General features: G+C 55.3%; 2 protein-coding genes across 2 annotated transcripts; one reads left to right on the top strand and one right to left on the bottom strand.

Moving 5' to 3' along the window:
• Positions 1-631: 631 nt before the first annotated feature.
• On the bottom strand, positions 632-7,411 carry SLC2A10 (solute carrier family 2 member 10). The gene is made up of 5 exons (XM_087749938.1): positions 7,316-7,411; positions 3,582-4,958; positions 2,411-2,533; positions 1,680-1,815; positions 632-1,026 (listed from the first exon to the last, which is right to left on the bottom strand). The coding sequence occupies exons 1-5, from the start codon at positions 7,317-7,319 to the stop codon at positions 930-932; spliced, it is 1,737 nt and encodes a 578-aa protein (XP_087606064.1). The 5' UTR covers positions 7,320-7,411; the 3' UTR covers positions 632-929.
• A 5,726-nt stretch (positions 7,412-13,137) lies between these two features.
• TP53RK (TP53 regulating kinase) lies at positions 13,138-14,788 on the top strand. Its single transcript, XM_087750379.1, has 2 exons — positions 13,138-13,655; positions 14,175-14,788. Exons 1-2 carry the CDS (start codon positions 13,163-13,165, stop codon positions 14,651-14,653), a joined length of 972 nt encoding a protein of 323 aa, XP_087606505.1. The 5' UTR covers positions 13,138-13,162; the 3' UTR covers positions 14,654-14,788.
• Positions 14,789-21,412: the final 6,624 nt, after the last annotated feature.

Raw genomic sequence — 21,412 nt, 5'->3', positions numbered from 1 at the left:
GTGGCCCAGAGTAGCAGTCACTGGTCCCCAAGGAGCTGCATTTTCAGGAGAAAACCCTAAGGTTTGGGACTTGGTTCCTTCAGGGGTTCAAAAGAGGCAAGGCTGGCTGTTCAGCAGGATACCAGCTCCTCCTGTCTCACAAGGTTTGGGGAGTGACTGTGGTGTTAGTAGGGTGGGGTTTTTTTAATGTATATCCATTAGGAGGATGGGTGAATTAATCAAAGAACGTACAATTGTAAGAGGTGGAAAACTTGTAGAAGGTACTAGAATACCGCATGCGTTTTTGTACTTGCAAACCCTGGTAATGAATGCAAAATGGGCTCTATGTGTAAAAGAAAGCAGCCAAACAGGCACGTGAGATGTACTACTACACTTGCTTAGCACAGGCCGTGGGTGAGTAGGCAGGTGAGCAGCAGCCCGTGAGCTAGCGCTCGTTCTGCCTCCACTGACACGGGAGGGTGAGCTGCATTAGCTCCCATCGCAGACTCCGGGCTCCTACACAGACGTTACAAAGGGTAACAATATTAATGTAGGCTGCTGAGTGCTTGACACACTCCTCCTGCACTAATGTCCGCGCTGTAAAGCCTCAAGTATTTCAAAGAACTGGAAAATAATACACCTTGCTCACAAATAAACTGCCCGGATGGAAAGCAAAAGTTGTGCTTTAATTCCTGTGTACAAAAACATTAATCTCTTAAATGACAGGAGATACAAACAATGAAAAACAGAAGATAGCAAAGGGAGGACGTGTTCCCTGCCTGGGACCTATGATCCTCCAAGGACCCAAAGGACAGCTATCATCATGTCCCAAGATCTAAGGCACTGCAGCGAGAACCGTTGGTCACCAGTTAAAGGCCATGGAAAAGACCTGTCCTGATGGCAGAGCCCGCTTCTCTCCTCAGGGCAATGCTGCGGGCATGTCTGTGGTTTCAGGTGCTGCTGGCACGCTCCACTCTCTGGTACTGGGCGTGTGCGCAGCTCGCTCCTCTTCCACGTCGCTGCTTAAACACGTTTCCTTCCCACACCCTGCCAGGCAATGGCGAAGGTCAGCTGCAGCAGCTGCAGCTCGCGGGGAGCCCGGAGGCAGGCAGGGGTTTACAGCGGGTACCCCTCCCCAGCCACCCCCCGGGGTCTGTGCTCCTGCCCCTGGTCATCCCGCGGCTGCACAACCTCCCTCTGCTCCAGCGATCCTTCCCTGCCACCTCCCTCGTTGCACAAATACCACTCGATCTTCCCTAGCCCAGCCAGAATTATGGGCTTTGTGTGGAAATTACCTGGTGAGAGCCTGTGGTGTGTGTTACACCAGGAGATGTCTCTGCCCCAGAGGAGAAGGATCAGTCCAGGATTATTCTAAGGACCTCACAGTCCTGACCTGCCTGTGCCATGCTCTGGTCCTGCTCTCCTGCCCTCACCCACAAGCCCTGTTTTTTAGCCCTTTTCCTCCCGAGCATCACTAGTACCCTCCAGCAGCATGGCCGCAAGGCTCGGTGCCGTGTCCTGCTGCTGAAGCACGCTGCAGCTCACACCCCGTCCCACAGGCCTGTGCAAACCTGAGGGCTTCTCAGCGGCACTGACCAGACTTTGCAACAGCCCTGGGCTGCCCAGCGCCACAGACCTCTGGGGCTGCTGGTGGGAAGCCCCCAAAGCCAGCACTCGCGCTGGTACAAGAGCACACGTACCGTTTCCTGGAGAACTGCTGGTCTATCTCCTCTAAGGACTGTCCTTTCGTTTCAGGAACAAAAAAGTAAATGAATGTAACAGCCATCACTCCCATCAGTCCATACAGAAGAAACATCCAGGAGAAACCAATGGCATCTGCGGAGAGATTCAAGCGCATGAAGGGTCCATCGGAGACAGGTCACATCGTGGGATACAGAGGAAGCTGGTTGCTTACTGCGAGGTGGTCGTTGGTTCCTGACAGGGGCATTTTATTTTGAGAAGCCCTCAAAAGGGCAGGGAAAGCTCCTTATCTGCAAGGTCTGGACTGGGAATCAGCAAGGGAGAGGGATGGTGCACACCAGGCTTTGCCAGCAGCACCACAGAGGGAAGGAGAAGGCAGCCGGGCTCCAGGGGCCAGCAGTGCCCGCTGAATGCCTCAGCCGAGAGCTCTGCTAGCAAGAAACAGCGTAAAGCTATCGGCAGAAAAGCTGCAAACTCCGCAGCTTCCTGATACTGCAGTATTACACTGCAGCCCAGTGGGCGATGGATGATTTTTACAAAACGGGTGATGGAGGGGCTCAGACCAGTGTTGCTGGTACCTGTTTTTTCTGCTCTCAGAGGCATCAGGGTCACACCTATCCCAGCATCAAGTCCCCAGGGTTCAAAATGCCACTTAATCTCCAAACAGCTTGTGGTGGCCACCTTCCCTAACCAGCTGTGGGAGATGGAGGGATGGGGGACGGCCACTTACCAATAAGGTCCAGGAAGGAGAGGCTGATCAGTAAATTGGCAGCCCAGTTAAAGCTGTTACAGAAGGCGAAGGCTCTTCCTCTTATCCCAGCAGGGTAGATCTCACTGAGGACCAGCCAGGTCACTGCACGGATTAGAGACATCAGAAAGACAGTTGGAGGAGGTAAGCAATTTATTTGGGAAATGGGCAAGGAAGATTTCAGCAGGGGTTTTAAACTCTGGCTTCACCCGGCACCCGCTGCTGGTGGTGTCAAACATTCATCGATCTCAGAGTCAGGTCACAGCAGAACACTTCAAAACTCCCACGTTCGGCACTCCATGGAGGAACGAAAGGGCAATGAAGAGGTCCAGGGAGCAAAGAAGCAAGGAAGGGAGTGGGTCACTCCATTCAGGGGAGCTGGAAAAGACCTGGCATACCTGCTGCCAGGACATGCTCTTTGTAAAGAAGTGAGAAAGGGAGAGGACTGGGGAGACAACGTTTGGGCTAAAATCAGAGCTAAAGCAATATGTATCTTAAAGTACTCTCTCCTATCCCAGGGTTATTTTGCTTGAAATAACTTACAGGGTTGCTGTCAAACCCATGAGACTTGCTGTGTGCTTGCTTCTGTTTTTCCTTGAGTTAGGTGCTGTTTTCTCCCATCAAAGCATTTGAAGCAATAAATGCCAGAAAACACTAGAGCTTACATGGAAGCACGAACTAATCTCTGTTCTCATCTGATGAGTAAATAATGATTTCAGAAAAAGACCAACTGATATTGCGAAACTTCTGAGGAGGTTCTGCTTCCAGTTCTGCCACTGACTTTCCTCATCACAGAGGAGAAGCCCCTCGGTCCCTCTGTCCTCAGGCCTCTACTTTCCTCCTCATCGGGGTGCCAGGAAGATTAGGTAGTGCTTGTGGGATACTCTGCTTTTGCAACGAGCTTGACAAAAAAAAACATTACAAGGGTAGTGATAGCATGGAAGAGAAAGTTATTCTACTGCTGTACCAGCCCTATAGCTGACAGAGCTGCAATGCTAGAAAATTATTCAGTGGGCTGAAGGGGATAAATTTCCAGTTCCCAGACACTGAGCTGCTTGGTAAAGCAGATACATAATGAATGTTTCAAGCAGACTATAAAGATCAGAGTTTTATTTTCTGGGTTAGTACAAGGATATATAAACACCATACTTACTTGGTCCAAATCCAATTGAGAAGGCACTCACAAAAGCCATCATGCTCAGCAGCGTAATCCAATTTAAAACCATATGTTCTGCCCAGGGAGCACCACCGAAAGGAGGGCCAGTGCTTCCCACTGCCTCCTCTTTGGCCTGACCTACCAAGCTCCTTTTCTGAGCGAGGGAAGAATCGGGAACACCCTCTCTGCTTTGAGTATGGGCAAAAGCTTTTGCAAGGCTCCTTGCGGCAGCAAACTCAGGGCCTGCCTGACCTTTGCCAGTACCTAATGCGGGTGGGATGAGTGACGCACCAGGCTGGGAGGATCCAGGTGTCAGGGGGTGCTGGGTGAAGCTGTGGGATGCGTTGGGGTCTGCAGCTGCCTTGCAGTCCCTGGCCATGGCCAGCGGAGCAATGCGGCTGGTGAGGCCAATGGTGGTGACGGAGATGGCCATCACCACGCAGCCAGCCATGAGTAGTGCTCTCCTGCCAGCCTTGTCTGCAAAGGCCATCGCAACAAGCGTGGCCACCACCTTTATCGCCCCCAGCCCGACAGAGGCCAGGATGGCCGAGGAGTTGCTCTGGAACCCCACCGAGTGGAAGATTTTGGAGGCATAGCCCAGCACATTGGGCTGCCCAGTGAACTGCTGGAAGAGCACCAGCCCCAGGCCCACCAGCGTCCGCCTTCTCATGTTGTCTCTGGTCCTGAAAAGGTCAAGAAACGAGTAATGCTTCTCCTTACAGGGCTCCCGCTTTGCTGCTGCTCTGTCCTCAGTGTCCTGCAACTGAATGAGGCCCTTCTGGCAGTCTGAGTCCCACGAGCTGAACTTAACAGGGTTCACTGGGAGAAAGAGGATGCTGAGGAACTGCATGGCCGTCGGGGCAATGGCCAGTCCAAACATGTACCTCCATCCCTCGTCCACGTCCGCAAAGATGTAATTCAGCGCATAGGACAGCAGGATGCCTACAGTGATGCCCGCTTCATAGAGAGACACCAGCAGCCCTCGCTGATGAGCAGCCACCATTTCTGAGACATAGATGCAGCAGGCCATGGATGAGACAGAGATGGCAAAGCCCACGGTCATGCGCCCAAGGACCAGCCCGATAAATGACCTCGCCAGCGTGAGAAGAAGGCTGCCAACCAACAGGACCAAGTTGCTGACCAGGATTGCTCTCCTGCGTCCATGTCGGTCGATGAGGATCCCCCCAACCAGCGAGGCGAGGAGAGCTCCGATAAGAAGGGCGCTCACGAGAACTTCTTGCTTGAAGCAGCTGAGGTGAAAGTCTATCTGCAACTGAAGCAGCGCACCGGAGATAATCCCCAGCTCGTATCCAAATATCAGCCCACCCAGGAGCGAGACCGTTGCAGACAAGAGGAGGACCAGCAGTGCACGACCTGGAAAACAAGCAAGCAATGCTAGGTTCAGTTTTCTGGCGCTAGCAGGCAAGCTGGCAGCATGCACGAGCTGGGAAAAGCTCTCCCAGGAAACCCCAAGTTTTCCATCTACAAAGCCACGATGCTGAATTTCCCCCCCGGTCACTCGGTCACGTGCAGAGGCTATCACTTGCCGATAGTCACACAACCTGCCAGGCCTGCACACGCTTCCACTGTCTGCAGGGGCACTCATTTGGGGTGCAGAACTGTGGAAACAGGACTTTGCTAACAAAGTTAAGACTTGTATTGAAGGAGGACTGTGATTTGTAGTGCCTGGAATTGTATAGGGGGATCCTCTGTGGTGTCCCTTGATTCTAGTTACGAAACCTGTTCTGGGTAGGAAACGCAGCTTCTGCTTTCTGGCTCTGAATTGTTCTGCGCTATCGTTTTCACGTTTCAGTGCGTGTGGCATCACCGCAGGCTCCACATTCTCACTCCCTACCGCGCCATTAAAAACACTGCTCACAGAAGTTTATTTCTCCGAGTTAATCTTGCACTCTCAGCATGACTTTGGGGGGGCGGCCCCGATGTCTTCATCTCTCCTTCTACAGCACACAGCGCCCAGGATCCCCGAGCCAGGCACAACCTTCTCAGGCTGGTCCAGGACGATGGGACAAACTTGATCGTGAGCTGAAAAGCTCACTGATGCCCGCCCCAAATACAAGAAGCGATTCTTTGACCTTGCCCTTCCCATACAGCTGAGCATGCAAGTTTAGTAAGTATGGGAGTTTAGCTAAAACAAGAAAAAACAACAGCAAAAGCAAACCAAACCCAAACCAACCAAGCCACCCCAAACAACTCTAAAAAAAAGAAAGGTGCTTGCTGCACACGGTTCTCACCCCGGGGAGAGGACGGGAGGGTGCCCACGTGTGACCCATCAGTCACGTCACGGCGGGGGGATCGCACGTGGCAGGAGAGCCCGCACTGACGCAGGGACCCCGGGGGAACAGCGGTGACAGTGACCTCCCCCCGGCACAACTCCGAGGGCGCAGGTAAAGCGCGTTAGCTTAGGGCTTTGCGCTGGTCCCCAGCATATGCTGCTACCTGTATTCTCACGTTGCCTTTGTTTAATTAGAAATACAGTTTCAGCAGACTGTATGTGGAAAGAATGTGGACACAACCACCAGACCATGGAAAACTTTCCTCACCCTGCCTAAGGGCTTTTTTCCCCTCACAAGCTGTGTTTAATAGGAAGTGTCTCTCCTCGGCCTTTAATTACAGCTAGCAATAAAGGTTATTTCTCAGTGATGGCTATATTTATATTTGTATTTATTCTGTATTTGTACTTATTTTGTGTTTTGTGTTACTCACGCCATCCCAGCTACGTGCCAGTCCCTCCTACCGTGCTCGGTGTGACTACCTGCTCTGCTTTTATCACTCCTTGTACATGTTACGCAGATAATTAGAAAAAATATTTGCTCACTGAGAACAAAAGGCTTTGCACAAAGCGGGCATGCCGTTAGCTTCAAGCCACAAACTCAATTAGACACAGACAGCCCCGCTCTAAATACCACAGCCGATCCCATCAGATTTTGCTGTATTTCTTGTTAGTTTGATGAGCAGTAATAGTTTCATAGAATCACGGAATCGTTTAGGTTGGAAAAGACCCGTAAGATCATCGAGTCCAACCGTTAACCCAGCGCTGCCAAGGCCACCGCTAAACCATGTCCTCGAGCACCACGTCTGCCCAGCTTTTAAATACTTCCAGGGATGGAGAATACCTCCAGGGATGGAGTTTACGAACTTCGACTGAAATGCAGCTTTGTATATAGCCTGTTCTGATGTAGCTGGGGAACTCGCGGGCTCCTCAGATCTTCGCATGAGGACAGAAAGTTTGGCGGGCCTCCCAAGGAGCTCTGCCCGGCGATTCCCTGCCTACCGCAAGATCTGGTCGGAGGGCCGTGCTCCAGGACGGAGCAGCAACCGGTGCCGCTGACCTGGCTGAGCCGGGGCTGACTCCGGAGCTGCTGGAGCCCCGCTTCGCACCGCCCAGGGCCAACGGGCGCCTCTGCCCGCAGCGAGGCCGCGGGGCCCCCCGCACCCCCGTCCCCGCTCCCGCCCGCAGCCCTGCTCCCGGGAGGGGGCCCTGCCACGGCAAGCTGCTTCTCTCCGTGCGTTTGCTGCTGGGAGTGCTAAAAAGAGGGAGAAAGGGGGTTGGGGGGGGAGAGGCGGTCTCAGCCTTTAGGAAAAGCTGCAAACTTTTTTTTTTTTTCTTTCTGGAAACTTTTTCCCGGGGCAGGACGCGCCCGTCCCCAGCCCGGCCGCCCCTTCCCGAGGGGGTCCCGCCGCCTCCCCCCGCGCCCCCGGCCCGCACTCACCCATGGCGCGGCGGGCAGAGCCCCCGGCGCTCCGCGGCGGCGGGGCGGAGCGGAGCGGAGCGCAGCGGGGTCCGGCGGCCGGAGCGGGGCCGCGCAGCGCCACGTCGCTCCCGCCCTGCCCCCGGGCCGGGCAGCCTGGGGCTTGTAGTCGCCCTGCCCGCCCCTCGGGGAGCCCTGGCGAGCGAGGGGGGGGGTCCCGGCGGGCCGCCCGGGCTGGGCTGTGCCGCTCGGGGCGCCGCCGCGGGGGCCGGGGCGGGGGCCAGGAGGAGCGGAGCGGGGCGATGGATGAGCCGGGGCTGGGCGTGCGGCGGAGGTTTGCCGGAGCAGGGCGGCTGGGGACGTGTTCCCAGGGGTGTATTGCTAATTGGTCTGGGGAGGAGGCTGGGGCCGGGTACGGCTGTGGAATGACAGCCCTGTCCCCGGGCTGTCTGCCTTGAGCCAGGAATAGGAATCTCCTCGCTGACTGCAGACCCTCCCTGATGCAGAGCTTTGCTCCTCTAGACTAGAACGCCTCTAGGAAGGCCACAAGAGATCCATGGTTTGTTATAATTTTGGGGTAGCTGGGTTGCAAAGCCAAAGCAAACCTGCTGGGAAAGGAGTGACCGCTTCCAAGCTGAAAAGCAGCATGGCTGAGTTTGCACTCTTACTTTTCTGTTGGAAAGAAAGGACCAGTCTCTCGAGCTTCTCTCCTTCCCCCTGCACAGTGCTCCGTTAGGCAAAGGATTTCAGGATTCAGCTTGCCTTGCAAGTAACGTTCTTTTTCTGCTCAGTGGAACAGAAACCTTCCTGCCGGCTACTGCATCAAAGACGCTGGGACTTGCACTTGGATGCACGATTTTTTTCTGAATCTGAGGCTAAATTCATGTATCCCAAAGTCCGGTTTGTAAAACAAGGATTTTGCAAAACTTGATAATGCCTAGAAGTGCTTTCAAAACTCTTCAACGCAGTGCAAACATTCTCCCTTGGCGTGGTTCACGCCGGCTGCAGTTGCCGGGCGGGTTGCACGGCGGTGCAGTACGCGGCGTGCGGTGAAGTACGCGCGGTGCTCAGGAGTTTGCTGTAACCCGGCTGGCGTGGGGACCCGCGCAGCGAAGATGCGCCGTCGCGGGCTGGGGGTGGGCTTGCACGGCCTCCGCGGGGCCACGCACCCGGCGCTGCCGCGGAGGGGTAAGTGCAAATGATGGTAAACCCGCATTGCCAGCTGGTACGTGACTGCAGGTGGTATTTCATTTAATCACACGGTTTTGACAACACAAGCTCCAGCCCAGCGCTCTGTGGAGCCCGTGCTGGCAAAGCTGTTTGCCGCCGTCCAGGATCAGGCTGGGGAAGGTCTGCAGCGTCGTGCTGGTGGTGCAGGCACACCCCTCCGACACAGGTAAAAGTAAACAGGTTCGATGGAGAATGAGGAACAGGCGGTATTGTTTTGAAAGAGCTTTTCAGTCATTCCACATGTTAACTTAACGGGGCATTTAAATATTTAAAGAATCGTTATTCTTCTAAGTAGGGGGATACATGTCATGTCTCTGCTCTGGAGACCAGGGGTGCCAGCTCTTTTTTTGCTCCAACTCGTAGTTTTGGGATGCTTGAGATGTGCAATACCAGACCGTGTGTATCCTTTCAGCCTTAGTCTGTTGGAGATCTGGCCTGCAACATAAGCAGCAGCTGATCAAAGTTTCGGTATTGTTTCTTCTCAAAGTCATAGTGAATATTAAAAGTGTTTCAAATCATCTACCTGGTTTATAGATTAAATAAATGCTTCCTGTACGTGTGCTCTAATTTCAATGGAAATACAGTATTTAAAAATACCTCTTCTAAAACCGTGTATCTGATACAAACACAGCTGCAGAGGGATCACGCACTGAGGGAAGAACGGCTTCAACCACCACCACCAGCCGACAGGAGCCCATGGTGTTCATGCCAGGAGCTTTTCAATAGGATTTGTAATTCATGTGACAGTAGTTTAAACCGCTCTGAAATCACAGCCGGCTCTCATGACACGTGGAGGGAGAAATGACTGCAATTTTCTCTTCCCCAAGACAGGTACGAGGCCAGTTCGCAGTGGGCAGCAGGCACCAGAGCCCTGTGTTTGGGCTCATGTTCCACGGTTTGGGAATGCAGGGGGATGCTGGGGATGCAGCGTGACCTTGCCCGTGATCCCTGGCCCCTGCAGGTCCTCCCCGGAGCTCAAGCCTATACATTTTGGGTGCGTTGTGTAATGAACCGGGAGAGATGTCACCACGCGTGGCTCCCCATCACGCCCGGCGGAGAGCCAGAGGGGAGCTACAGGCCTCGGCAGCCGCTGGGAAAACCCACTCTTGGCTACATGATCTGCAATTTGCCTGAGCCATTCCCTCCTTCTCAGATGATTTCAGTGTGAGAAGAACCGATATTTTTCCCCATGGTCACTCAGCATTCGTATATATGCACCCCTGACATTTTCTGGAAGCTTCCCGTTCTCTGGGAGGGCAATAAACGTTATGAGCACAGACGGCAAGGAGGCGAGGTCCTGGGGAGCACAGGCAGCGCTTTATGGTATGTGTACAAAAGGCGGCCAAAAAGATGACGTCGGTACGTACAGAAACGCAGCCGCCGCGTCGATGCTGCGCGTGGCTGGGTTATGGTCCTCTGAAAAAAAAAGTGAAAACCTGCTCTGCTGTACAGCAGGGATAATTTGGGACAAAAATCTTCCTTCGTGGCTTTCAAAGTGCATCTTTCTTACCATGCCGTTTGTAGCTAATGGGTATTCTGGGCCTGTTGAAGGCAGTAGCTTTGTCCCTGAGCTCCGCATGAGAAGGTCTGGAGGGCCTGGATCCACCAGGACCGGCTCATGCTTCGTGTCTGCCGGCATGTTTCTAGCCTTGCTCCCTCCTGCGATGCTTTCCTCCTCCTCCTCCTCTCCAGACTGTGTGTCTTGGCAGTGCCGGTTCCCGGCTGATCCTTATCTCGCTCTTGGCTTGCGGGGCAGGAGGGCGCGTTCCTGCTTCGCAGCCGAACGCATCTCCAGGGCTGAGCCGCAGGAATGTGCTTCCTGAAGAGCAGCCTGCGCTTGGAAACACAACCCGGCTGGAGCAGCTAAAAGAGGCTTTAAAAATCACAACTGAAAATATAAATACAAGAGGAGAGAGAAGTCCGTCCTGGAAAAAGGAAGACGCGGTGTTTCAGCAACGCTCATCACACACTCGAGCACATTTTCTCGAATTGCAATTGACCCTTGGGAAGGGATTCAGGGGAAAACTGACCAAGCTCAGTTCAGTTATTGATGAAAATTATCATCCAAGAGCAGGCACCAGAGTTACAGCTGGCTGGGATGGAGCCAGCTCGCCAGGCACCTGCATTTATTGCATGCTCGTTTGCAGCCCAGAGAGCTTTCTCCTTATTACGCCAGGCTGCACGCATTTTCTTTTATGTTATCCCAGCCCTGGGGGGTTCGCTGGAAATGCCGGTCAGCACTGGTGGGCGCCCCGTGGGTCCTGTTTCCCCCACGTTTTAGGGATGCCTCCAGCGTGGCAGCCTGCGGCAACCCCCCACGTCCCCGCGCCCCTCGGCTGGGTGGCCGGTCCCCACAGCCCGCCCTGCCCAGAGCATCCTCCTGCCCGGGGAATCGCCCAAGATCTGTAATTTTGAGCTGCGATGGGAGTTGGCGCCGTGAACTTGCGCACAGGAGGGTTCATCCCTGTGCCCGCACTTTGCAACTTTGCAGGTCGAGGACACAACCTCAGAGCCAACAAGCACCTTAGCTGGGCCCGAGGAGCCACCTGAGTCCTGATGTAGCCCAAATTCAGCCCTTTTTCAGGCTGTCCGGCTCTGAGGATCGCAGCCTCCATCCTTAAATGAGCCGGGGGGCTATGGGAGAGCTGCCCGCCGCGCTGCGGCCTGCCCGATGCCGAGGGATCGGCAGGAGAGCCGGGGGGAGCCCATGGGATCTGCCTTGGTTGCCATTAGCTTGGTTTGCTGCGCTGCAATTTTTAACTCAATTACATTGTTTGTAAAAGGAGAGTTTATAAATGCTTGTCACCAAGAGAACAAAGTCACATAATTAAACAATTTACCCCAGAGTCTGTGGCTTCAGTGCAATTCTCTGGGGTGATTCAATATTCCAATAAAAATACTGGGTGATACCATAAATATTGTAAATGGCTCTAGATGGTTTCCAAGGGCTATGTCAACTGTTGATTGCATGCAAAGAGAAAAGAATAAGTGAAATCACAGGGAAGATAAAATTTAAATAAATAAAATAACGGGGAAAATAAAGCAGAAATATTTTCTTTTGTATTTTGAAAGCTCTGGAGGATGTTTTTGGCCAGCATGAGAGAAGACTATCATATTTCCCAGAAGAACGGACCGAGGGCGTCTGCGTGCCCGTGCTCACAGGTTATATATGTGTGTCGGGGGGGGCCGTGCACGGATGCTTAGATAAAATCTGCCCGCAACACAGAGAAAACCTCATTGTTGATAGGATGGATTGTGGCATTTGCAAATTCCAGCCCTGGAGCCCAGGAATGCATCTGTTTCCCTGGCTGAGCTGCCGGGCTCCTGCGGCCCTGCCGCAGTGAGGGCAGCCCAAGGAGGATGCCGCAAGCGGGCCGAATGGCGGGCTCGATTACCCCTGTCATTGAGACCTTGGGAAGGTTGTTTAACAGTTGTTACCGAAGCAAGATAAATATTTGCCAGGCATGATCCCACCATGCAATGACAAGTAAGCTGTATGGAATGTGTTAATAAAATATGAATGTTCTGAAAAGGAAACAAATGTTGAGAATGAGAAAACAAAGACAAAACGAACTTGTGGCACCTCCAAAGGCAACAACTGAAAACGTATTTACACGGACTGGGCTAAAGCCTGTTGTATCTTCTGGGGAACATAAGTTGCAGTATATGCAGATCACCCAGTAGAGCTGCGGGTTTTCAGTGTGCTATAAAAACCCAACTACTGCTCCCGAGATCATGATGTTTGTCCATCTTTTACTAACATGGAGATGCGGGGCTTGGCTGCTTGAGGAACTGGGGGCACCCAAGTCACCGTGCGAGCAGCCCGTGCCAGCATCAGAGCCAGAAGCTTTGGTGCTGCCCAGCACAGGCCCCCGGGTCGCACCATCCCTGTTGCAGGCTGGCCAACCCCTGCAGCCGACGGGCAGCCTCCTCCTCCTCCCCAGCCACCAACTGGGCAGCTGCAGTGGATCTGCACGGGCTCCAGCAAAGGCTTTTGGCACATGAAGCGCCAAGAGCCAGAGGTGGAGATGTCCTGGTGGTGATGTCCTGGTGGTGGAGTCCCAGCGGTGAACTCCTGGTGGTGGATCATCCTGGTGGTGATGTTCTGGTGGTGGATCAACCTGGTGGTGGATCATCCGGGTGGTGGACCATCCTGGTGGTGATGCCCTGGTGCTGATGTCCTGGTGGTGATGTCCTGGTGGTGAACCACCCTGGTGGCAATGCCCCGGTAGTGGTGTCCCAGGGGCGATGCCCTGGCAGACGGCTCTGAGGCGGTGCTGGGAGCACCGCGGGCAGACCCTGCTTGCCGCCTTGGGAAGGTGCCCATCCAGCAGTCGCGGGTCTTGCTTTTGCACTGGCAGAAATACAGGGCAATGCCCCGGCTCAGGCACAAGTCCTAGCGTCCTGCAGCTACTCAGTGCCCCCCAGCACGGCAGGGGTAGGCAGAGCGCAGCAGGGCTTATGGGGTTGTGGGAGAAGAAGGCGGCGGTGGGGCACGCGCGCTATAGCGAGGGCGCCGGGAGCGGTACAAGCGGGGGAGGGGCGGAGCTTGCGGCGTTCGTCGGTTTCCGGCCGAGGCCGCCGGAGATTCCCGAAGGGGGGGCACGCGCGTGCGCTGTGCGGCGGCGGGGCCCTGGGATGGCGGCGGCCGAGGCTGAGGCGGGCGGCCTGCGCTGCGGCGTGGCTGCGGCCGGGCCCGCGGGCCCTGCGACGGGCGAGCGGGGGTCCCCGGGCCCTGCGACGGGCGAGCCGGGGCCTCTGGGCCCTGCGACGGGCGAGCGGGGGTCCCCGGGCCCTGCGACGGGCGAGCCGGGGCCTCTGGGCCCTGCGACGGGGGAGCCGGGGCCCCCGGGCCCTGCGACGGGCGAGGCCGAGGCCGAGGCCGAGGCCGAGGCCGAGGCGGGCGCCGCGGGCCCTGTGGTGGCCGAGGCGCCGCCGCCACCGCTGCCGGGGCTGCGGCTGGTGCAGCAGGGCGCCGAGGCCCGCGTTTACCGGGGGCTCTTCCTCGGGCGGGCGGCGGTGGCCAAGCTGCGCATCCCGAAGCGGTACCGGCACCCGGCGCTGGAGGAGCGGCTCAGCCGGCGGCGGACGGCGCAGGAGGCGCGGTCGCTGCTGCGGTGCCGGCGGGCAGGTGGGGCCCGGGGGCGGCGGGGCCGGGCTGCCCCGGCGGGACCGGCACCCCTGGGCGCCGGCTGCCTCCGTGGTCACCGGCACCCCGGGCTCCCCGCGTCCCGCAGGGCGAATTACAGGCACTCGGCGGCCTCCCTGCCTCATCCCCAGGGATGCAGGCGGTTTCTTCTCATGCTGGGGCGGCCCGCGCTGCTTTTCCAGGGTGCCCCCCTAAAACGCAGGCTGTCCTCAGCCAGAAAGCCCCTGTGCATCCCTTTTTCCCGGGGGTCTCGCCCCAGGAGGGGCTGAGCCTGTTCCCAGGCTCGGGCTGCCAGCTAGATTTCAGGCTGGAGGCTCGCACAGCGTGGGCTGGAACCCGGGGGCTGGCGGGGGGAATTGCTAGACGTGGGTTATCAGTGGTGGGGCTGATCTCAGCTGGCGTTTCCGCTGCAGGCTTGTATCGGTCGTATCGTTAAAGTTGGAAAATCCTGTAAATTAACCGCTAGCATTTCATTTGTTCTTTTTTTTTTTTTTTAAACAGGGATTTCAGCTCCAGTGGTCTACTTTGTGGATTATGTCACCAACTCCATCTATCTTGAAGATATCGTAGACTCGATTACTGTTCAAGATCATATTAATTCTGTACAGCAGAGTGGAAGTGATACCGGTAGCCTCCTTACCTTAGCGGAGAAGATGGGTGAGCTGTTAGCAAGAATGCACGATGAAGATCTTATACACGGGGATCTTACAACTGCCAACATCCTTCTGCGACCTCCCACAGAGAAGCTGGACTTGGTGCTGATAGACTTTGGACTCAGTTTTATTTCGGGGCTTCCGGAGGATAAAGGAGTTGATTTGTATGTGCTGGAAAAAGCCTTCCTCAGTACTCATCCGGATACTGAAACGATGTTTAAAGCTCTGCTGCAGGCCTATGCAGCCACATCTAAAAAATCCGGCCCTGTGATCAAAAGGCTGGATGAAGTACGACTGAGGGGAAGGAAGAGATCCATGATTGGGTAGGAGGGAGCGGGCTTAGGGATGGAGAAACCTTGCGACTTAGGTTCTGCAGACATGGCTATTTATACTTCCAGTTGGTTTTATTTCACAGATCGCTATTTTGATAACTGTGTCTTCAAATAAATACGTTTGAATGAGTTTAAGTGTCATAAAGTAACCAAAGTAATTGTGAGATGGGAGCACAGACGAGAGAGAGACAACTAAAGGTCACTTTTTCCCTAAATTTTAAATATTTCGTCTAAAAAGTAGCTTACAGCGTCACTCCACTCGCCCTCTTCTTGGCGTGGTTAGAATCGTACCGCGTACTCTTTCTCAGCCTGTGGACTGTGGATCCGTGGGTGGTAGGAGGGGTCTGGGGCTACCAAAGCACCTACAAAAGGTAATTAAGAGAAACAAATGTGGTGTTTTTCCCAGAAAACTACAACAAAGCGTTTAAATCCATTATGAATGGCTCTAAACATCCTGAAAATCTTTAGGCGGACTGAATTGCAGGTCACGGGCAATGCTGAAACGGAGCGCTAAACATCAGACAGGTTCATTTTCTTCCAGTAGCAATTTTGGCTTTTTTAACTTTCAGCGGATAGCGTTACCTTAAGCAGATCTAAAAATTGGTCATCAAGAACAGCTTTCTGCTGCGAAACTTCCACTTTGAGCAAGAATTCTGCTGTACATTTCCGTTTTTTGGAGCTTTTGAAGAGGGACTGCTGGTATGGTGATGGCTCAGGTGGCAGAGGCAGGCAGTAATACTTGTTTTTGGTAACGTCGTCTCTCTCTTACTTGTTTTGCTGGATGACTCTGTCCGCAGCGTCCAGGGAAGGTGGCCCAGAGGAAAAGCTCACGAGCCCCGCAGTAGGTGGGTTAGAAGATGATCGGCTCGCTGCGTTGTGAACGGGACGGGATGCGAGCTGCGCGCTGCGTGAGCGCGTCGGCTTTGTCATTTACTTCAGGTAATGGTTGAAAAGAAAGGGCGGGCTCCTGCCGAGCAGATGGCGGTGCTGGGCAGCCTCCGGCCGCGCCCTCCTCAAAATGCTGGGGCGAAGGAGGGAGCCGAGCCGGGGAGCCCCTTCCGCACCTTCCTCGCCTCTCGGCAGCCCGGGCCTGCGCCCCTTCGAGGCGGCTCCTTCCGTCCCGAGGGGAAAAAGCGGCTGTGAGGAGCGGCGCGGGCGGGAGCGGAGCGGGGCCGGGGCCGGGGGCTGCGCTGCGAGCGCCGGGGCCGCTGCGGGAGCGGGCGGGCGGCGCCGACAACCACAAAGCGCTGGCGGAGGAAGCTGTCATTCCGCGCGGTGGCGCCGCGGCAGCGCTGCCGCCTGGCAGTAGCCAAGGTTGCGGGTTCAAAGCCGCGCAAGTGTCCTAGCGCTGCGGGCTGGCTGTGCCCGGCGCGCATTCACCTCTTGCCAGAGGAGCGCCTGGGCGAGTGCCCGGCCCCGGCGTGGGGCCCCGGGTTCCACCGCCCAGCCACAGGACTCCCAGGACCCCCCAGCACCCTGGGGTGCACTTCTTTTTTCGTTTTTAACTGCTGGGGTGCCCCAACCGTGCTCACCCCGCCTGGAGCACGCCGCAGCCCGGGCCGGGGGCAAGAAGAAGGAGCCGTGTTTCCATGCAGGGAGCAGCGGGGCTTTAGGAGCTGCCGCACGCTCTCCTGCCTGCTTGAAGAGCGAATGCAATAGCCCCAGCGGCACACCGTCACTTAAAACGGTGCTGGCGGGGTGGGAGCAGGTGGATGGGAGCTAACGAGTCCCCTAACGAGGCCTGATCTGAGCCCCAAATCCCGGACCCGCTGGGGGAGGCTGCGCACCTAACCTCCCTGCCTGCCATCCCCCATCTGTACAAACACTGCTCTTACCGTCTCCTGGTGATGCCAGGACCGAGTTCTGTTTGTAAAGCCCTTTGAAGAAGTCTGTTTCTAACTATCGTTATGTTTATTAAAATGCAGCTCTCCCTGTGGGACCGCCCAGTGGAAACAAAGCTGATCGACTGCAAGTTTTTATGGCCGGCGCGGTGCTGTGAGATGAAGGCCCGCAGCGGAGCTGGGGTCGGCAGCCTGCGGTGAGGCCGGCCCTCCCGCGGCGCTGGTGCGTGGGACTGGCCTTCTGGCAGGGGCTCCTGCGTCGGCCTCCGCCGAAATCTGCGCTGTGGTGCTGCGCCAGAACAAAGCAGAGCGTTGCTGGTAACGAAAAGCAAAATGTTTTGCTTGTTCCCGGTGTGATAAACCTCCTCCTCGTTATGTAAGTGTTACTTTTTGCACATCTGCGTTACGGCTTGTTGATCTTTCCTCCCGATCAGCCTGGTGTGTCTCTGTGGATTGCCGTAGTGAAGGCTGAGCTGTCGCTGTTTGAGGGTGGAAAAATCACAGGAGGTGCGTGCCCAGCCACGAGGACGCTCTGGACCTGCGAAGTTTCCACCCCGCGGCTCGCAGCCTCAGCTCTGTCCCCGGTCGTGCCCATGGCTGCAGCGCCTTGGATGGGCACCACCGATTCCCTGGATGGTCCGCAAGGCAGGTGGCGTTCCCAGGCTTGGTCTGGCTGAGGACGCTGTGGCTGTGGCAGCCTTCCGTGCATCTGCCTGGTCATGAGCAACACCGAATTATTATTATTCTTCATATAATTTGCATTATTAGTACTCAGGCTTTACGTCCAGCCTGCATGCATTCACATAAGGCAAATAAGACTCCTGTTTGCTTTCTTTTTTTACATCGATCATTTATCTGCTGCAAATACAGTTTCAAGCCACCAATATTCTGTCAGAGTTTGGTCTGACTTTGTAAAAATTCCTCACAACCCAGTTTAGCTCGTTTGAGTTGAAAAGGAAAAACCAATAAAATAAAACCTGCTCTTTTAAGTGAAATCGAAACAATAATCTTTGGAAAGAGGAAAATGATCTTTTAGGCTGGAAACCCAAACTTCTTTTTAACTCAGAGCGACTGCATGTCTTGTTTTGTATGTCCGGCGCTGGCCAAAGCAGTACGGGCCCGGACACTGAGGACGGTCACAGCTTCGCGTGACAGCGGGAGGAGCGGCGATGTCCTGCCCCGGCCGTCATTACCCAGAGGGGCTGTTCCCACCGCCCCAAGGGCTGTGTTGGCCTTCAGCCCCCCAAAACCCTCCCGCTGCCTCCCGGGGGGCACCTGGAGGTGGTGGGGATGTGAAGGGTGATGGCTTATCCTGCACCCAGCCGCTGGGGGTCTCTCTGCCACCACCACCAGCACGGGAAAAATCGCTATATTTGGGAAAAACGTTCTTTCAACAGCAAATATTTCTAACTGTGTGCTGTTGATCACTCTGGGTCTTTCGACTGCTCGAATCTTCCTGCTTTTCAGACCGAATCCTTGTCTCGGGGGAGCAGCTCCAGGCGTGCCAGGAGCAGCTTCATTTCCAGGCTTCCCGGCACCTCGCTCCGCAGCCGGTATCACCCGCCGTGCCACGAACGCGAGGAGCGTGCAAATAAGCTGCAGCAAGAGGAATAAAAGGAGACAGAGGAGTTTCATCAGCAGAATTTGCAGCATCAGGATTTCAGAGGGAATCGCTGGTTATTGGTGGGGTTGCCTTTTTTATTTTAGCGGCTGACCAGCATCAGTGATTTCTCTCGTGGGAGTGGGGAGCCAGCTGCGAGCTCGGGGTTGCCAGCCTGACTTTAGTTTGCGGTAATAACGACAAGTTCTGGTTTGCCCACTGATGCCGTAAGCATGGAACTGAAATAAGGGGATTTTTGGAGATAGATGTGAGTTGCAGACCTGAAGGAGCACTAAGAGGAAAAACAGACGTGAAAGAAAACACATACAAGTGTGGCAAGAAACAGGACTGAAAACACGGTTGCATAACCTGGGTACGCCGTTACCGTGACTTTTGGACAGTGGCTGCTCCGTGCCGGCAGTTGCTGTGTGTGTATGTAAAAACTGTGCATACAAGCTATACGGTGTGGATTTTTCAAGTGAACTTTTTTTAGTCTAGGCCTTGATGTCTGCAGGAAATGGATATTTTCCAGTTTTGCAAGATGCAAAACAGTGATAACCTTTTGCAACCCTCCTCTCCCGTCGGTGCTGATAGGAAACCAAGGTAGTGCAATAAAAGCATAAAAGCTCGTTTGTAACCCAGAGTTCACTCTGTGAGGGTCACTACAGATAAATAAAGCCTCTCCCTGGCCCAAGAGCAAGCTCTGTCCCACAGCGATCCCTTTGGGCACTACGCAGCACCTCTTTCTTTTGTAATAAGCTAAACTAACTGTAAGTAACGGAGAGTAATGGCCCGGGAGTGGAGCGAGGTCCGGTCCCAGCGATGGCCACGGAACACAGGGAGGGCCCGGCGAGGGCAGCTGCGGTTGCTGCCGGCGCTGGAAACGGGGTTGGTAGAGACAGTTTACAAGGAAACAAGTTAATTGCACATTAATTCCCAGCTGAAGTCCTGGAAGGCCGAGTGAGCCAGCATGTCGTCCCCGCACAAGGCGCTGGGCTGGGAAGCGCGGGAGGCTGAGCCGAGAGGGGCCGGGTGGGAGCGGAGAAGGGGCCGTCCAGGCAGGGACGTGACTCACAGCTCGGAGGGGAACGCGCTCCCGTTCCCCTCGCCCTCTGCGCTGGCAGAGGTCTGTGTCTTCCCAAGAGAAAGAACAGACTGTGGCACTGACGGCTTATTACTCTTTTGAAGCTTTTTTTAACTTACAAGGTTCATTTTGAGAGAAAAAGCTTTGTGGAGCTCCTTTGGTCCAGCGCGTGATGCACACTCGTACACCTGCACCCAGTCTGGCTGATGGGTATACTGGGTAAGCTGAACCTGTTTCAAGCAGTTGCCTTGTTTTGGTGGCCTGAATTTTGCTTTCGGGTCCTCAGCCATCCATCTGCCTGTCCTCTCCATCACGCACCGCTACCCGAGCGACACAGCCGCTTGTGCCGCCATAGCCTGCCGTGGCGGCGTTAAAGCGGCACAGGAATCTCCTACCCTTTTTTTTAGCATAACTTTTTATTCAAGTTGTTGAGCAGTTCAAGAAAGGCAAACTAAAAATCCCCGTAGCTTTCTCTCAGTCAGCGCTGTGCTTTCTGTTGGGCCCCAAGAGAAGGCGCGTTGGCCAGCGGGGCCGGGCAGCCGCGGGGCCGGGCGCCAGGCGGATGCCGGATCCTCGCTTTGCCAGCGGCCCCCGGCAGTGCCCGCCAAAAGCTTTTGTGTCCGTTCCCCTATTTGAAAAGAGCCGCAGTGGCGATGCCATCACCCTTTAGCCCCTGCCTGGGCTGGCTCCGGGGATGAACTGGTTTGTTACTATTTGTGCAAAATTATATATATGCCATTAAGCAGAGGGAGGGGAACGGAGGAGGTGGATCCACACCCGGAGCAGAGCTCGTTCAGACGGGGCGATGGTCCTGTCTCTAATGCTGACGGTGTCCCCGCACTCTTCCTCTCTAATTTCTCGTTCCCTCTGTGCCTGTGATCCATGGGTTTTATACGCCGGAGAGAGCTTTCCTCAGCGGGAGCTGCTTTTTCAGCCGACGCATTTGACTCCAACTTCTTTGATGTGACCTGCCTGGAGGCCGTAATTCTCCAGAGAGCTGATTAATTGTGAAAAGGGAAAGGTTTTTCCACTGGACATGATTTTTATACATCTTTCATGCATATGAGGTCAGCTCACCCAGGTTTTGAACATGTTTTCAAGGACTCCAAGGATGCTGGTGAAGTACCAAGTCAGGGTTATTTTGCTTTCCCTTTTTTCTCCTCACTACTCAGCTTCATTTAGCTTCCAGTCGCGAGAATCCCGGCGATGCAAAAAGCAGAGAGAAAATCCGGCTCCCTTGACTTTGATCTCTTGCTCAAGTCGATAGCGCATCAGCTCTGCCTCCCGGGACGCACGCCGCTCGCCCCGGCCCCCCGCCGCCGGCCAGAGGCCGCAGCCCCCGCAGCACACGCTGCCCTTTCCCTTCTCCGGGGAAGGGGAACCCGTCCGGCCCCATGTACTCTCCCGTTTTCTTTCTGATGTCCCCGATGCAGGGCAGAGCTGGCAGGAAAATCTGAGTTAGAACTGGGCAGCGTTTGTGCTTTGCCGCATGATGGAAGCATCCTTAACCGCGCGGGTCCGGCCCGGTGACGGCGAGGCCAGCCAGGGCATAGTCAGGCGCTGCTCACTCCCTTGCTGGAGCTCACGCTTGCGCGAGCCAAGACTTTGCCTCCTGCTTTTCCAGTGTTTCCCATGGCTCTATCCCGCTCCGCACCGCTGGCCTTTTGTCTGGTTGTGTTCACTTATTTTTAACGAAAAAAGAAGTGTTTCACACGGCATTGCAAACAAGTTCTCAGAGTCACGGGTTAAGCTGAGCTGTCAAAAGCAGTCGCAGCTCCCTTTTTCTCGTGCTTTTGGGTTGTTAATGGTGTGCGTTTGGGTACCGTCTCTGTCCACGGAGGGGAAATGTCTGAGGACTAAACCAGATATTTCACCTCCTGTTTTTTCCTAGCAGTCACTCGTACTATTTCTTTACATTCAGGCATATGGAGCCCGCGTTATTCGCACCACCAGACGCTATTTTACGGCCTGCGGCGTGCAGGCGGTCAAACCCCACCAGCTCGCCTGCTGCCGGCGTTTCCGAACCCGCGGTTCGAAACCTTTCCGCCGCCGAACCCCTGTCGACTGCTGAGGGTGCGCGGCCAAAGCTGCGGGAAAACGGTGAGATGGGGGAGGGGGAGCCGGTATAGGGGCGGAACGGGCGGTATAGGGGGGCAAAGGGCCGTATGGCGGGGCGGGGCGGGGCGGTATGGCGGGGCGGGGCGGGGCGGGGCGGGGCGGGGCCCCTCC

This window comes from Nipponia nippon, unplaced genomic scaffold, assembly GCF_047370975.1.
Source record: "Nipponia nippon isolate SJK-2023a ecotype South Korea unplaced genomic scaffold, ASM4737097v1 scaffold_13, whole genome shotgun sequence".
Lineage (NCBI taxonomy): Eukaryota > Metazoa > Chordata > Aves > Pelecaniformes > Threskiornithidae > Nipponia > Nipponia nippon.
This window is presented reverse-complemented; position numbering and strand designations above follow the sequence as displayed.